Source organism: Adiantum capillus-veneris, chromosome 2, assembly GCF_014529385.1.
Source record: "Adiantum capillus-veneris isolate H3 chromosome 2, ASM1452938v2, whole genome shotgun sequence".
Classification (NCBI taxonomy): Eukaryota; Viridiplantae; Streptophyta; class Polypodiopsida; order Polypodiales; family Pteridaceae; genus Adiantum; species Adiantum capillus-veneris.
The window spans coordinates 75606704-75624811 of record NC_140932.1 but is presented as its reverse complement, the minus strand read 5'-3'; the positions used below and the strand labels follow the sequence as shown (position 1 = coordinate 75624811).

Genomic DNA, 18108 nt, shown 5'->3' with positions numbered 1-18108 from the left:
TGGGCGGATTGGAGGGTCCGATTTGGACTTATTTGCACAAGGGCGGCTACACATGGCTGTCTCTCATAAGAGAGGGCAGCCCTTTTGGCCTATAAAAGGAGGCCATTTCTACACACATTTCATAGTGTGAAGTTGATGCAACAAGGTGAGTGTGAAGCAAGGCGGGAGCTCCATTAAGGGTATAATCCCTTTGTAAACTACTTCTTGTTTTGAAGTACTAAAGCCATTGAGTGGCTGCTTTCCCGTGGACGTAGCCCACATTGGGTGAACCACGTATATCGTGTGTACTCTCTCTCTCTCTCTCTACTCTATAATCTCGTGTATATAAATCTGTCTCTCTCCATTAAGTAATCTACTCAATTATCTATTTAGCTACGTCTTATTTCCTAACACTAACAACAACTCCAACCCAATAGTAGAGCTGATGCCGAGAGAAGCCATCAAACTAGCGTTGCATGGCATCATTCAATGAAACTAACGACAACTCCATCCCAATAGTAAAGCTGATGCCGAGAGCAACACTGAACTAGCGTAAAAGCACGTATGCATACATCACACACAAAACGTAGAAATCAACCTATTAGCTTGTAGAACGACACTCTTAGTCCAACAATAGGACTGATGCCGATGACAAGGATAGTAGAACTACCCATAGGTCAAGCGTAGCCACCATGCTCAACAACGACGCTTCCAGTCCAAAGTAGAATCGATGCAGAAGTGAAAAAAGTGACCATTTAAAACAAAATAGCTTCACCGATTTGCATGATAACACTGCCAGTCTAAAGTAGAACCAATGTTGAAGACAAATTGATCGATCACTTGTAAATGAAGAGTGATTGCTGGTATAGCGTATCGTAATGACACTTCCAATCCAACAATCGGACTGATGCCGTCATGAAATGCAAGATGGGCACACTTTAAAAATTAAAGACAAACATTCAAAAAAATAAGGATTATATCATAGATTTTTATCTGGGTTGGGAGGGCTTGGTAGAGCTTGCAGCTAGAGAAAGCTTGGACTCGTGAAAATGAGAGGTCCCCCAAGGCCCACTTATATATTACCCACTGGAGGGCCTGTCGGGCATAATGTTGGGCCTACTGAGTGCGTTACTTGACAAGCTGCTGATGTAGCCCAACGTGGCTCAACAAGCTAGACCTCTGATGTTAGGCTAGATTAGTCCCTCTCCTAGCCTTCAGGTCACATTGTCATTTTCTATGAATGTGAAGAGATGAATTTTTGGCAATCTACAATGTGATCACAAAAAACACACACGTGATTACGTGTGTATGAAATCCTTGGTTCAATCGCCAGATTGTACAGTGTCAAGGCAGCAGACTGGCTAACCCTTTTCTCTCTCTATGCAAGGTCACAAATGCATAAGGCTCATGTCATAATCAAAGTTGGTTAAGACACAACACCATATATGAGACTGAGTACCACACACTACTACAATGCTCAACTTTTGCTCACATTTGCACTTGCTTCCTGCACATTTTTATCCATGACCTAGACCTACAGTACCGTGATCCTTTAGCATTGCACATTGACATGTATCTTTGGTCCCATAAGACCCTTTTTCTTTGCATCTCCTTTCATTCGCAAAGCTGTGGAGTGGAGTAGATTCCTGCTAAAATGGGATCAAAATCGTAGTATATGCCATTTTCATGTGCTAGAGCCCTGTTTCATGCTTGGGTCTCATCGCAAATATCTTCGAGTTCTAAAACCCTAAGCTAAAACCTGGCAGCAGGATTTACAGATAGGGTTAGCGCGCTGTAGCCATGGATCCATATAGCTTTCTGCGGAGTCTGGACGAGCGTCCCCCTTTCCTCGGTGCATTGAACGGTCTCAATCCATTGAGCTCTTTGAATGGCTTGAACGTGGATCTCTCCGCTCCCGTGGATGTGCGAGGCAAGGGCAGAGTTGCCAGAGAAGAAGCAGCCCTTCAAGCGATTCTTGTGAAGAAGATCACTGATGGAGACTGGGACTCCCTCAAGCCTAACACAGGTAAGGCTGTCAACGTTGAGGATCACCATATTTGTGTTGCTTACCATGAAGATGCGGAGTCTGGCTGCCGCGTATGGGAATGGCATGGCCACCTTCTCATCTTCGATGATGATGTTGGCTTCACCCCCGAGTATACCTATGGCAACTTCTTCCAGCCCTTAGAGGCAAAGAAATCTCACAGCCTTTTTGATGAAGAAGATGATGATGACTGCAAGCCCAAGAATGGTGACAAGGTTACACTGAGCATTGGCCTTGGAGGCATCATCGACAACAGCAGCAAGCAGTCGCTGAGCAAAAACAAGCAACAAAATGGTCACATTCTCCACAGGGTTGTGAAGAAGGATGCTAGTGAGCTGACGAAGAAGTAGCGCTCACATCCTCATTAGTGTATATGCATGGACAATACAAAAAACAACAGATGAACTTGATCAAGCAAATGTTGATGTGTTCTTTCACCAACACGAGGTGCACCCTCTCCATCGCTTCTTCGTTTTAAGGTACTTGGGTGGGTTAAAGGACTTGTATCACATATGCCCTGGTGGTTCTTTTTGTGCGGTCAGCCCCTACCCTCCTCACATCTTGTAAATCTACTATCATGTCTACAAGTGAAACATTGGTACTATTTTGTTGTGGTGTTCTCCTCGTCATTGTGCTTGTCCTGTGTGTTCATGTGTTGGAGCCTTTCCTGTCGATTGCTAAAGATGGCAGCTTTCTTGGATGTTCTTGTCTTCCTGGTTCTGTAATGAATATTAGATGGTTTTTCTATCGATTTGCACTTTCTTTTCCAAGTTAAGTGTTGCAATCTTTGTAGTTTAACAGTTGCAAATTTTGTAGTTTTGCATTGCACTGCTTGTTTATCACTGCCAATCTGTTTGTCAACTATGGACATGTATAATTTTTCAGCAATACAGTCGTATAGTTTTTGCAAGGTATAGAGGTTGTGTTTTCCCCAGTCGAAGTTTTTTGAAGAGCTGGCTAGCCCTTATAATATGGTGAAAATGCTGTTTGTGTATACTTGTATAAGGAATGTCTGATAGTCTATGGTATATGTTGGCTCAAACCTGGGGGAAGAAAGAAAGGACAGCAGTGGCTAATAACAACAGGAAGTTCATACCCTCTTTGCAAACTTGAATTTCCAATAGACTGGACATTGTTTTCTATGGTTTTGTATGAAATTGACATTGTATGACTATTGTTTGTGCTCAACGGCAAGGAATTTTCCTTCCTTGGTGTGTGTGTGTGTTTTTGATGCGGTTTGACTTGTTAAACTCACAATGTAAAATTATTGTCATAGAGAGAGACAGTTTTTGATGCGGTTTGACTTGTTAAGCTCACAAGGTAAGATTAGTGTCATAGAGAGAAACAAAGCTGATCTTCTGTTACTGAAGCTCTGGTACAGTGATTGTTGCTTCTATGGCCCTTTTTTCCGCAAATGAGGCAGTAAATGATGGATGCTGTGTTTTGCATGATGTTTGAGAACTGAAATGCAGCCTGTAGGTGGTTGTCCATGTTTTTTGCTCTGCTGAGGGGCAAGGGGGTAACATCGCAGGGAACAGTCAGAGAGGGTGATCTGTATCTTGAGCACTAGTAGCTGCATTACTCTTCTAACTAGCGGATAAATAACTTCCTGCACTAGTTGTTCCTTGCGTTCAGTCATCAGCTACTTCATAGGGCGTCAAAGCATTCCATGTCTTAGTATCTGCATCATACAATGCGTTTGACCTTCATGATCTGGGCTCTGGCCAGCTTATTACAAACTGAAGCTGCATGAATCCAATCCATTCCTCTAGTAATGAAGCTGGTTTGCCTTGATTTGGGCTTCGAAAAACACTCCAGCCATTTCCTCATTTCCTTGAACTGAGGTTTTGATGTTGCCTTGTTTGTCAGTTCCCTTTATGGGATTTTGGAGGCTTCTTCAGACAATTGAAGTAAATCATTGGTAATCTTGGTCAAATGTCTGAGTGGAAAGAATTGGTAATCTTAATCAGTTGCCTGAGCTGATCATTTTATTGGTGCATTTTGCTTCTAAACAAGATGCAAATTAGCTTTCAGTTCATGCTTATAGTCTTTTGCTCAGTTTTCATTTAAGACATCTTTCCAAGCCACCTACTCCACTCTGCTATGCTCATACTATTCTCGCCAACTGATCCACTATCTTCACATATCATTGCAGATCAGCTGGCTCGTTATATTTGGGATGTAGATCAGAGAAAAACTTGGTCAGTTCCTTAACTTTCATAGGTAATGCATACAATGAAACCGGTGAATGGTAAAATTCATAATGATCTGTTTTCTTAGAGCAGCACCTTTTTGAAAATTTTGGTTAGATAAAATAAGCTTTGCGGAGCTCTCGTTCTTTGAGACTCATTCGTGTTCTAGGACCGTTGCTATTGGTAGCGTTTTTCTCCATTAGTATCCTCACTTTACGATCTGATACTTGTTTGATAATCTGCATCATGACCAACATTTCTTTAATTTCAGTGCGAATGTCCTTCATGCATTTGAATGTTGGCTTATCGCCCGACAACATTTCGAGTTGAAGTCTGATACAATGGAGATTCACAATGGATGTTTCTTTCAGATGGGGATTGACAATGCTATCATTAGCAATGAGTATCCATTCTGGCAAACGCCCGAGGATGAGGAAGTAACTGACAAGTAGCATACTCATGACAATTGATCATTTGGCAATCGCTCAAGGATGGAGGAAGTAGCTGGTGAGTAGCTTACTCATGATAATTGATCATTTGGCACTGTTGGACCATTCGTCTTGCTTTCGCATCAACATTTGGAAGGAGCCTCTATCTTTGAAGAGTTACTTGGCGATTTCATGAGACGTGGACTTGTCATGGTTCGTGGGCATTCCAAAAGACATATCCATCTTCATCTCCCATTCGCCATTGCTCTCACCAATCTTCGGCACCATAGGCTGGCCGGTAATCTTTGTGGGCATCAACGTTTGCATATCCTGTTGCAATTTGGTTCACCCCATTAGTTGGGAGCAACAAAAGTTATTGTTTGCCAGTAATCAACAAGGGCATTGTTGATCCAAGAGGCAATCCATTGATTGCGAGTAGATGGATCATCACCATCCTTGTGTTTTGGACATTTTCAAATCACCCCAAGGAGCCTCTCTCTCAAAAGTCATCATGGATGATATCATCTAGAAGCAACGTCATCCGAGACCATCTTATGGTGTGCATGGAGTTCGGTACCAATTACTCACCTTAAGCAGGAGGGGATGTCACATTCTCCATGTCGATCGGATTCTTAGGTGGGCAAATGTGTGACAGTTTCACCCAAAACTTATTAATAAATCATTCCAATGATTCATTTTTTGGGTGTGGTGTACGTTTGCCCTACCAAAGTCTTAGTTAATTTATAAGCCCCATTCCTCACCTATAAAGGGAGCAGTAGACCCCTCATTGGAGCAAGTTGTAGATAACGCTACCAAGTCTATAGAACCAACCCTAGCATTTTGCAAAAAATCAACCCTTAGCGTTTTCAGCAAGATCTGGTAGTGTTTTGATTTTTCAGTCCTAGCAGCGCATGCAAATACCAACAAGTCTAGCCAATCATTTTGGTTTTCAGGTTTCAGGCCATCTCCCTTGTCGGAAAGCGGCAATGTGGCTTCACGTGTTTTCCGTTGCAGTCCGGTACTTTGGCAACCCATGGAGCCTCTCCTCGGCCATTCCCTCGTCGGCATCGAGTGCTCCATTGCTGTCCATCATCATCGTCATCGATATCTGCGTTTTCAACCCTGCTTTATACAAGAGATCTGTTACATTTTACGTTGCAGATTTGCATTTTTGCAGTCAACTTTCAACCCTTCATTCTTCTCATATCGGCAACGCAATTCAACCCCATATCTACCCCTTGGTGGCCATCCGCAGTCCCACATCAAGAAGGATCCAAAGGTGCATCAAATTAGTCCTAGAGGTGCCTCATGTTAAGGAGTTACCATAGTGACAGTCATCATTCGAGTCATTAGAGTATGCTCTTGAGGTATGGCATTGTGTGTACATTCCCTTTACGCAATCTAAATACCACATCGGCAACGGTGTGGGGGGCCCTTGAGAGGGTTGGTTGGGACCCCATCGGCTGTCATTCTCCTCCTCTCTCTCTTTCTCTCTCCCTCTACGCATCTCTACCACACTCTCTCATTCCCTCTCTTAGGGAAAGGTAAAAGGAACCATCATAAAAGCTAAAAGGAGCCACTAATGCAAGGAAAGAAGTTTGGATTGTGGAAGTGTAAAACTTAGATCTATACCATTTCGATTTTGTTGCACTTGACAAGTAGTATATTCTTTAAATTTCTCACCCAAATCAAACTTGCTACTTGATGGACATGTCACAAATAGAAGCACATAGCAATAAGAGAGAGAGAGAGAGAGAGAGAGAGAGAGAGAGAGAGAGAGAGAGAGAGAGAAGATCGACACAGTACTGGGCACCAAAAGATGGGTTGGTCCCCCCCCCGTAAAAGTATCTTGATTATTAGGAAGAAGTCTATTATCTTTATTATTGGGAGAAGTCTATAAAAGCACTTGAACCGAAGGTATTACCACGTTCGTCCTAGAATCAGACTTGATGGTACCAGAATGCCTCAACTTCCTATTCCTAGGGCAAAACCCTATTCCAAGGAACCTTTGTTTCATATTTAATCCTCGAGAATCAAGGTTCTCGCCTCTAGATCTCATCTTCTAGACTCAGAGCAAGGCATCCCTGCAACTCTCAGGGCATGGCATCCCTGCAACTCTTTTTCGACTTTGTTCCCAGAGTCCTCTTCCTGCAGTGTAATTGTGTTTTCCTGGACGCAAAGACGTTCCTTGGGAATCTCAACTTTCGGATCCCAACTCAAGAGTCTACCACTCTCAAATGCATGAATCTATTCCCAAACTCGCTGGTTCTAGAGCTATTTTTCCTATGGCTGAGCAATCTTGTTGGGATGTTAGAGATGTGCAGGCTCATGCATTGATTGCGTCATCTGTGAAGTGCACTATTACTCCTCACATTCGTTCAACTCACTCTGCAAAACAAGCTTGGGATATTTTGGCTGGTCTTTATGCAAGTCACAATGAGGCTAAAATTGCATTGCTGTGTAAAGAGTTGGAGTTGAAGATTATGCACGAGGAAGATGAAATGGACACTTTCCTTACTAGTATCAAGGATATTAATGAGCAACTTATTTCTTCAAGTGAAATTTTAAACAGTTCCCTCGTGCAGACCGTTCTTGATGCTTTGCTAGATTCTTACCAGAATTTTGCTAGTTCTTGGAGACTTATGACCCAAGGAAATTCTGAAGTTGCCAAGTTTGATGCATTATGCACATTGTCATTGCAAGAGTCACTTTCAAGAAAAAACAGAGCTAAACAGCGTACAGTTGCACAAGCCTTTATTATTGCTAAAAGAAAAAATGGTAACAGCAATGTAGACACTTCTCATGGTTCTTGGATGAGTGCAAAATCACTTGTTTTCAATGCTTCTGCTGGCAACACCTCGTTTGGGAATTCTCGTGAAAAGGGCAAAAAGAAAATGCATTGGCATTATTGTAAAGCTAATGATCACTTGATCAAGCAGTGTCCAAAATTGAAGGTGAAAGAGGTTAAAAAGAAAGAGGCTGGCTCCACTACAAGTGCAACTATTGTAGAGTCTTCTGTGAAAGGAGATTGTGATGTTGATGTAGATGCAGAGTGGGCTTTTAGTGCAAAATGCACATGATCCTTCTACCCATGATGCATGTGTGTCAGTTGCTACAGATTCACATATGTGGTACTTTGATAGTGGTGCTATAAAGCACATTACCTCTCATCGTGACTTGTTTACCTCTCTCGAGGTTGTCACTCATGGAAATATAGTCACTTGTGCCAACAATGCCTCTTATTTGGTTAAGGGAGTTGGAATGATTGTGTTGGCGGTTGGAATGTCACTTTATGTACCTGGGATCAAGAAGAACCTTTTGTCTGTATCTGCACTTGCTAGACTTGGTCTTGTTGTCAAATTTGTGGATGACAGATGTACAATTCATGATCTCAATTTTGGTGATGAAATTGTTGCATCTGGCATTTTATGACGTGGGATGTATAAGATCACTTTATATGACAAGCATGGATAGAATTTTGCAAATGCAGTTGTGGATTCAAAGGCTGTTTCAAATGCAAAAATTTGGCATGCACGTTTTGGGCATATGAATTTTTCCAGTTTGTTGCATTTGTAGAAATCTGAATGGTTGCTTCTTTGCAGCCTCTTGAAGCACATGTGAAGCATGTTTGTGAAGGTTGTATTTTGGGTAAGATGCAACGTTCAAAGTTTCCAAAGGATGGTTCAGTAAGGACTACATGCAGGTTGCAGCTTGTGCATAGTGATGTTTGTAGGCCTATGGAAACTCTGTCCTTGGGCAATTACCTTTACTTTGTGACTGTCATCAATGATTACTCTAGGTATGCATGGGTGTATCCACTTAAAGCTAAGTTCAAACTGTTTATGTGCTTCAAGCAATTTCTGGCTATGGCTGAAAATGTCTCAAAATGTACTATGGACACCCTCCGTTCAGAGCCGGGGGGGGGGAGTATATGTCTCATGAGTTTAATGCATTTCTAGCTAGTCATGGAATAAAACACCAATGTACAATTCCATATACACCTCAAAAAAATGGTGTTGCTGAAAGAAAAAATAGGTCAGTTACAAAAATGGCAGGATGTATGGTCAAGAGTCAAGCTTTGCAACGTTTGTTTTGCCTCGAGGCCATCATGTGTGCTACTTATGTACTTAACATGTGTCCTACAAAAGCTTTGAAGTCTATGACTCCTTATGAAGCATGACATGATAGGAAGCCATCTATTGATCACATGTGTGTTTTTGATTGCTTGGCTTATGCTTTGGTGTCACAAACGTAGCGTAAAAAATTGGATGGTAAGGTTGTTAAATGCATTTTTGTTGGTTATAGTTCTGAAAGCAAAGGTTATAGGTTATACCATCCACAAACAAAGCGTATCTTGGTTTCACGTGATGTTGTGTTTATGGAAGATTTTGTTCAGCTTTGCTGTCATTTATTAGAGATAGTAATGTAAGCTCACATGACATGTATGATAGTTTGCTGTCTCTTTTCAGTGGTGGAGACTTAAATGTAGATTCCAATGAGAAAAATATACAGCCTATGGGGGTTTCTGAAAATATTACAGATCATCCAATTTTTGATGCAGATGTACATGATGTACTTGATGTGGAAAGGGATGAGAATGAGCACGCTAGAGGTATGCCAAAATGGTTGGTTTATACTTTGTGTGATAGTAAATTGGATGCACCTTTGTCTAGTCATACTCGTTCAGATTCTCTCCATGCATTTTATACATCAAATTGTTATGCTTTGGTTGTTTCTAGCTTGTGTGATGTAGAGGAACCTCTATCTTTTGATGAAGCACATAATTTTGAAAATTGGATGGCTGCCATGCAATCTGAATATGATACACTTATAGAAAATGACACATGGACTTTATGTGATTTGCCTCTTGGCAAAAAGGCCATTGATACAAATTGGGTTTACAAGTTGAAACTCAAACTCGATGGTGAGATTGATCGCTATAAGGCTCGACTTGTTGCAAAAGACTATGCACAACAAAAAGGCATATATTATGAATAGACTTTTGCACCCACTTGTCGTATGACTAGTGTGCATTTTCTATGTGCATTTTCAGCTCATTTTGGATGGGATGTACATCAATCATACATTGTTACTGCTTTCTTGAATGGTGACATATTTGAGGAAGTTTATATAGCGCAACCTCGCGATCTTGTCAAGAAAGGACAAGAGGATAAAGTGTGCAAGTGTAAGAAAGCTTTGTATGGGTTGAAAGCAGTCTCCTCGTGCTTTGTATGAGAAAGCTAACACTCATTTGTTCAAACCAGTCTTTAGTAACAGTCCAACAGAAAGCTACTTTTGTATGTAAAGCGTGAGGGCGATGTACTTCTCATTATTGTTCTATATGTGGATGATTTGTTGATAATAACTGGTCCGAATGAGACACATATTGATGAGTTTAAGGCAGATTTGGATGCTCCTTTCAAGATAAAAACTTTGGGGTTGTTGCATCATTACTTGGGCATATAGTTTAAGTAGTGTAATGGTGGTATTCCCTTGTGTTAAACACGTTACATAGAGACATTGCTATGTAAGTTTGGACTTGAGGACTACAAGCCTATTGCCACTCCCACGGAAACAAGTTTGAAGTTGAGTCTTTCTGATGCTAGAAATCTTGCCAATGTCACTCTTTACCAAACTGCTATTGGATGCATTATTTATGTATGCAGTACAAGGTTGAATATTCAGTTTGTAGTCTTAGATGTCAGCAAATTTATGCATAGCCCAGGGTCTAAGCATTGGCTATTAAGAGGATCTTTCGCTACTTGAGTGGCACTTTATATCTTGGATTGTTTTATCCCAAGGGGGGATCATTGCCGCCAAATTTACATGCTTTTTTGGACTCAAATTGGGTTGGTTGTTATGACACGCGAGTGTCCATGAGTGGTTTTTGTTTCGTGGTCGTCAATTCACGCATATCATGGTTGAGCAAGAAGCAACCTACTGTAGCTACGTCTAGTTGTGAGAATGAGTACAAGGAAGTCTTCACAGCTACAGTTGAGTGTGTATGGCTCAGACGCCTTATGATTGATTGGGTTGTTGGACAGAACACTACCAACATCTACACTGACAGTCAGAGTGCATTGGCAGTTGCAAGGAACCCATTTTTTCATGCTCGTACAAAGTACAATGTGGTGCATTATCATTATGTCAGAGAGAGACTCTCAGCAAGAGAGATTAGCTTGGCTTATGTGCCAACACAAGAAAACCTTGCAAATCTTTTCACAAAGGCATTGTGTCGTGAGAAGTTTGAAGCTTTTCACAAAGCTTTGGGCTTACCACCCTTTGTGGACCGATCATGTCTTCAGGGCATGGCACTTCCCTATACTCTATGTGCGAGCTCTTGTTCACCGCATCACTCCAAACGGGGGATTTGTTAATATACACATGTAGTAGTGGTGTGTGTGAACACACCTAGGACCGTCGGGGCATTTTTTCCCTCACTAGCAGGTTTTTTCCCGTGTACATTGCTTTTTACGCTATTTTAAGTTTTTCTTACTTTTTGACGTTTTTGAAAAGCAACATGCTTGTTAGGATGACCTAAATACAAAATAATATTTCTAGGCACTATCGGGTATAAAAATGAACATCCGGTGAAGAAATGGAATTAAACAAAATTCTTATGGGATTATTCAAAAAAAAAAATCAAAATCGTAGATATGCCGGGGTAGTACGAAAAAGCCATAATTATGTTAGGGAATCACGATGTGGTATAGTCTAGTCACGATCTCATTAGTTGCCTGAATACTGTCCAATTAATTAATTTTTGCTATAAAAATTGAAAGGAAAGGGCTGAGAGTTAGACCACCAAAAGCAGTGCCTTGTTTAAAAAAAAATCCCCAACAGCTTGCAGCTGTTCCAGGCAATAGAGGGGGCGCCTTGTTTTGCTTTAGGGAGCAAGCCGCCTTGGCAGGAAACCTCTAGTGCTCAATATTCAGTGTCGACATTTGCGTCTACTACTCCATGGCTATACATACGTATTATATGGGGTGGTGCAAGCTTTCGTTCACCATCTCCATAAGATCTTCTCTCTCATTTGCGGGAAGAAAAAGAAGAAGATTACACTCTCTCTACTTGCTTATTATTCTCTCTTCGCTTTTCAAAGTGTATGTGCTCTTCAACGACTTCGTGGTGAAAATATTTACGTTGATCTTATCACCGCTCTCTTGCAGCAAAGCAAGAAGCCCTTTGACAGCCGGTAATTTCTAAAGCACGGCAAGAAGCTCTAAATTCCATAGCTATCATCTCTCTCTCTCTCTCTCTCTCTCTCTCTCTCTCTCTCTCTCTCTCTCTCTCTCTCTCTCTCTCCTTTGTTTTTTAGTAACTACCCTCTCGGTGGTTGCTTTTTCATATATGAGGGCATGTATGGGCTTGTCGGACGTGTATAAGGATGTTACATTCTTGTTTCACCATGTTTAGCAGGTTCATTTATGCACATGGTGTGTTTATGGTCACGTAGGTGTTAGGGTCGAGGGCTATGGAAGGTGCAGATGGGAAGCCATGGCTGCATCAGCTTGCAGAGGAGCACGAGAGAAAGAGAGAGAGAGAACTCGGTACTACAAAAAATAACGCTACTGCTTCTATTAAATCTTCTTTTACATATAGCCTTTTTGAAGTGATATTGACCATTGCTTTTATTCATGCAATCTCCACTATAGACTCATGTTACGTGCATGCTATAGGGGTAATTCCTATGAGCTAGACACGATTACCGGGCTTGCATACCCAACAACCCCCCCCTCAAGCCCAACCCACTGACAATGGACTCGAGACAGACAGACCATGGCCGAGTTCATTCACCTGAAACCATTGAGTAGAAGTCCCCCCCTTGACAATAACATAGGCGTGTGTGTACTTCCCTCAAACAACTATCAGTGTTAGACATACCAGAACTCAACCAAACAACAAGGGTGGTCTTACCACTTTATTTTATGGCAGTGTCTATAACCCATACAATTATTGAGAAATAATTGACATAACGGAAACAAAGACAGACTAAAGAAAAACAAACTACAGGACATCACTTTCTAAAAAAAGCATTGGTGCTGCATCGTCTTCATCACCTTCAACCATATAGATCTGTCGTTTGTTCTTCTTAAAGCATTTGTCCGAAGGATGATTAGTCTTTCCAAAATGGGTGCAAGAATTTTTGCTGAAACAATCCTTGGTTTGATGATTGCTACGTCGAGTTGTTAAGGTTGAGGGCTATGGAGGGTGCAGGTGGGAAGCCATGGCTACATCAGCTTGCAAAGGAGCACGAGAGAAAGAGAGAGAGAGAGAACTCGATACTACAAAAAATAACGCTACTGCTTCTATTAACTCTTCTTTTACATATATACTTTTTTTGAAGTGATATTGGCCATTGCTTTTATTCATGCAATCTCTACTATAGACTCATGTTACCTGCATGCTATAGGGGTAAATCCTATGAGCTAGACACGATTACCGGGCTTGCATACCCAACAACCCCCCCCTCAAGCCCAAACCACTGACAAGGACTTGAGACAGATAGACCATGGCAGAGTTCATTCACTTGAAACCACTGAGTAGAAGTCCCCCCTTGACAATAACATAGGTGTGTGTGTGTACTTCCCTCAAACAACTATCAATGTGAGACATACCAGAACTCGACCAAACAACAAGGGTGGTCTTACCATTTTATTTTATGGCAGTGTCTATAACCCATACAATTATTGAAAAATAACTGACATAACGGAAACATAAACACAAACTAAAGAAAAAAAAACTATAGGACATCACTTTCTACGAAAAGCATTGGTGTTGCATCGTCTTCATCACCTTCAACCATATTGACCTGTCATTTGTTCTTCTTAAAGCATTTGTCCGACGGATGATTAGTCTTTCCACAATGGGTGCAAGGATTTTTGCTGAAACAATCCTTGGTTTGATGATTGCTGCGTCTAGTTGTTAAGGTCGAGGGCTATGGAGGGTGCAGATGGGAATCCATGGCTGCATGAGCTTGTAGAGGAGCACGAGAGAAAGAGAGAGAGAGAGAGAGAGAGAGAGAGAGAGAGAGAGAGAGAGAGAGAGAGAGAGAGAGAGAGAGAACTCGGTACTACAAAAAATAACGCTACTGCTTCTATTAACTCTTCTTTTACATATATCCTTTTTAAAGTGATATTGACCATTGCTTTTATTCATGCAATCTCCACTATAGACTCTCGTTACCTGCATGCTATAGGGGTAATTCCTATGAGCTAGACACGATCATCGGGCTTGCATACCCAACAGTAGGTGCATAAAAAGCGCTTTTCGCTTCACTTCATGTAGGCGGTAAGAATACTCGTGTGATTGTATCTCTTAAACTGCTATGAATCAGGTCACACCCTTTGAACCAGAGATTAAACACATCATTTAGAACTTTTTCTCTCCGTGTGTCATGTAAAAATTTTGCACGAGCCAAGAGTTATGTTCAAAATACAGCTTGTTGCCCACTGCATAATCAATATTTTTTACCCCAGGCTCCTTGGAGAACTACTGTGTAGTTTCATTGGATGAATGAACCTACTTAACCAAATCAAAATCTTGACTAAAATTGTTGATAAATGTATTCAAATCACTAATATCACTTTGTGAGTGCGAGTTATTAAACATTCCTTATACCGGATTACCTATGCGTGTAGGGGTGCTACCAAGGGGGAGTACCATATAGCGTCGTGAGTTTGATGAGTGGTTCATGTATGATTTATGATTTGTTTTGGTGAGTTGATTTCAAGTGTTTGATGTCCATAAACTTATATGAAGGTGTATGGTTAGTCAATCCATACCATATGAGCAAGTGTAAAGAAGGTGGTTTTCTTTTTGTGTTATGGCTGGTTGCATAAGTCTCATATGGGTAAAGTGACATGACAAGGTATTAGTCTATGTTATGGGATAGAGTTTCATGCATTGGTTTGAGATTGAATTCTTTCATTATATGTAATGCATACACCCGAAAATAGTAAAAATTTATTTTTCGCATATACGTGAAGCTATGGCATGTGCTTGACCAAAGTGGTGGGGCTGTTTTGCATCATGGTTGAGTTGATGGGATGATGTCATATGATATATGAAACCTCATGGTTGGATGTGGATACCTCATGTGCATATGTATACCGCTTTCCACCCTTCTAAGTTAAAACTAGCTCTATGTACTAGGAGGGTTAGATGTGGTCATAGTGCGTCAATTATGCATGGTTAAACATTGTCAAAATGGGATTTTGAAGTTGTTTGGTAATTGGTTGGACTTCTTTTATGCATAAAAAGTTCATTATTTCAAGGCTATATGTTGGCTCTGTTTGGTTGGAGTGAGTATGGTCAAACTTAAAGTGTAGGAGTTAGTTTAGTAAGGAATACTGTTTATGGTCAACGGGTGAGATCCCTCACCGATTATGGTTACGAATTTTTGATTGTGAAAGCTGGTTCGACTCTTAGATTTTTTTTTGGCATATGGTTGTGTTGTCAAAATGTTGCCAAAAATTTTGCAGCCATGTTATGTGCTAACGTGGTTTTGCAGGATTGGACGTGCATCACCTGAGTTGGGTAGACTGCTCACCCATGTGACGAGAGTGGATTATGGTTTATGGTCTTGGATTGGATTATGCAGTGGTTACAGTCTGACTGCTTGTAAAAGATTGTTTGTGTATATGGAAATGCTATTGTGATTGCACTCACGTGTTATATTTTTTGTAGCAACCTCGCTATAAGATTATGATCATCTACATTGCTTAACCTTAGATGAAAGAGTCAATGACCAAGGGATTTATTGGATCAAGGGTGTTACATAGATCTTCTTTTTATAAGGCTCATCTCTATGGTTAGTGCGTCGGGGGTTGACTGATCTACATGACTAACACGTTGAGAATCTTACTTTGACTTAGGCATCGAAGAGGCATGGCGCCTAGACTGGTATATGGTTGGTATTGATTTCATACCACCTGCTAGTATTTGGAATCCTTTTAGAGCACGAGTTCATGGAGGGAGGCGAAGCAGCCTCATATTATGTCTGGCTCAGGTAAGTTAGAGGTGTTCTGACTCGCTCCTTGTGAATTGTAATTCTGTTTGTTCAAATAGAGCAAAAGTGGATGGATAGACTGATTAATCCCTACACAGGGTCCAATGCTCTGCTAGTTATTTATATTTTGATGTTATAGTTGTTATTGTGTTAATTCATGGTTGCCTGTTTTATTTAGATGGGGCATTTAAAGATTCTCTTTTGTCATTTTTCTAGTGCCTTTGTGTACTCTATTTCATCCCCCCCGCCTCTCTCTCTCTCTCTCTCTCTCTTCCCGCAATGGAGTGTACACATTTATTTACCCTCCACTTTGTCATTTTCTTGGGTACACTTTCATTCATATCACACATATAGGGAAAGCACTAGTCTCTAGGTGCCTCCGGATGCAATCCAGCTCATGGCTTGAATTCCATATGAGGTACTCCTCCCCTTTATAAATGCTTATGCAATTCTGATGTATATTGAAATTATATAAAAGTGTAAATTGTGAAATTTTTTCATAGACCCCTCGGAGGGGTATCTCTCACTTGGTATCAGAGCCTAAGGTTATAGGGATAGTTGGGTTAGTTATGCATCATGCATGCTGTTTGAGAAAGAATATTGTATTCATGATGCATTTAAGAGTGCTATTGATTAATGACACCTGCTTGAACTATCTTCTTCTATGGATTCACATGATATTGATTTACAATGAATTGATTGGAGTATCATACAAAGTATATTAATTTTTTTTTGAATGTTTGCTTTGTAGTTAACAATGGCTCCTAAGGTGAGGTTTGAATGCTTTAGCAAGGGGAACAAAGTTTTTTACATAGTGGGCAACGATATGGTGGCACGGTTATCGAGGGATATAAGAAAACTCCTTTATCATGAGATCGGGACCAAAGTATTTGCAATGCCAAGAACCATGACTTGTTAAAAGAGTGTTGAATGTAGTTATCTCACTCGTAACCAAGAATCTTTCTGCCAATTCTTTATCTATATTGATGATAGTCCAAAGGGTTCGTTTGCAAACCTCACGCTACTCCAACTGAAGATGTGGCTAGGCCTAGTGGATATGTACTATTACTTGGCCATGTGTTCACAAATGCTTATAATTGCTGAAGTTGCCAAGAAGTTTGAAGCACTTATAGCCATTATAGGGAAAGAAAGACTAGAAGATAACTATAGACCACACTATTGTATGAAAAATTCAAGAGAATTTTTAGTAATAAGAGTTAAGAGAGTGTTTGGAGAGTTAGCTCCAAAAAATGCATAATGTTGTAAGAAACCATAATAATCAAATATCGATGAAGAGCGTAAACTCAATTTTGGTATCCATGTATACTAAGTCTTCTCTCCTTGTCTCGTTTTTAGACGAATCTCCTTAACCGTCTAGTTGAACTCCCAAGTGACTTTGCAAATGTCTTTTTCAACTATATTGTTGAATTCAATGTTCTTTGTAGAGTTGTGGTGGTTCAAACTTCAAAAGGGACTATACATTATCTCGTTCCAAAATCCTATGTAGCATGAGAATTGTATGTTGATGCCCAGCTCAAACGCCAAAATCTAAGTGCCTGCTAGGTACATGGTCGATCCACAAATTTGGGTCAAGGAAAGGCTTCAAGAGAGCAACATTCTACTACAAGGATACGTTCTTTACCTTAACCTATGTTCACCTTTGGAAGTGCCAAAAACCGTGCCATCATCCTTGGCAAGAAAGGACTCATGCTTAACCAAAGAAATGGCTTTTGTGAAAAGGTCATATTTAGGATCTAAAAGAACTCAAGTAGTGAAAACAAATTCTATTATGTACCTCAAGACTGGTTTAGTAAAGTCTACAGTCCTATCCTTAATTACAATCCTCATAATGTCACCATCACTTTTGATGACTATGAGAAGTCAAGATGTGTTTGGAGCTTTGCTCAAGTATATCGTATAGTGATGAGCCCAAGCAAATATTTGTATAGACAAGATATCAATGAACGACATGCTACATTTGTGTATTACCACTAACAAATATCTCTCATGGTGAGAAATGATATAAGGAAGAAGATGTAAATTTAAGTGCCCAAGTATAAATTTTGAATTTTGAAACCTGAGATGTGAGTAAATACAAGGATAGCACCTCCATCATAGAAATCAAGAATTGGTTTATTGGACCTTTATGTATTTATGCTCCTTCTTCAAAGTAGCATATAATCTTTTATCATTTATGATTGAAAAATTTAAAATTTGAATTGATTTAAATTGTTCTAAGGTAGTAAGCTTTGAGTTGTAACCTATGTTTTGTCAATTCTTGACTAACATGAGTGATGGGGTGTGTGTATAGATGACTGAAATTTTACCTGGAGAAATAAGAATAAGCATACTCTTGCGGTTGATAGTCGAAGAGCATCTTCATATGGGAGTTAAGGTGCAACAACTTGTTACAACCAGATGTGATGGGATACAGAAGAAGCGACAATTATCGAC

The 18108-nt window shown here is 40.4% G+C and overlaps 1 protein-coding gene across 1 annotated transcript; it reads left to right on the top strand.

The window, feature by feature from the left end:
• Positions 1-1525: 1525 nt before the first annotated feature.
• LOC147463002 (uncharacterized) lies at positions 1526-2723 on the top strand. The gene has a single exon (XM_086486624.1). The coding sequence runs from the start codon at positions 1780-1782 to the stop codon at positions 2371-2373; it is 594 nt and encodes a 197-aa protein (XP_086342750.1). The 5' UTR covers positions 1526-1779; the 3' UTR covers positions 2374-2723.
• Positions 2724-18108: the final 15385 nt, after the last annotated feature.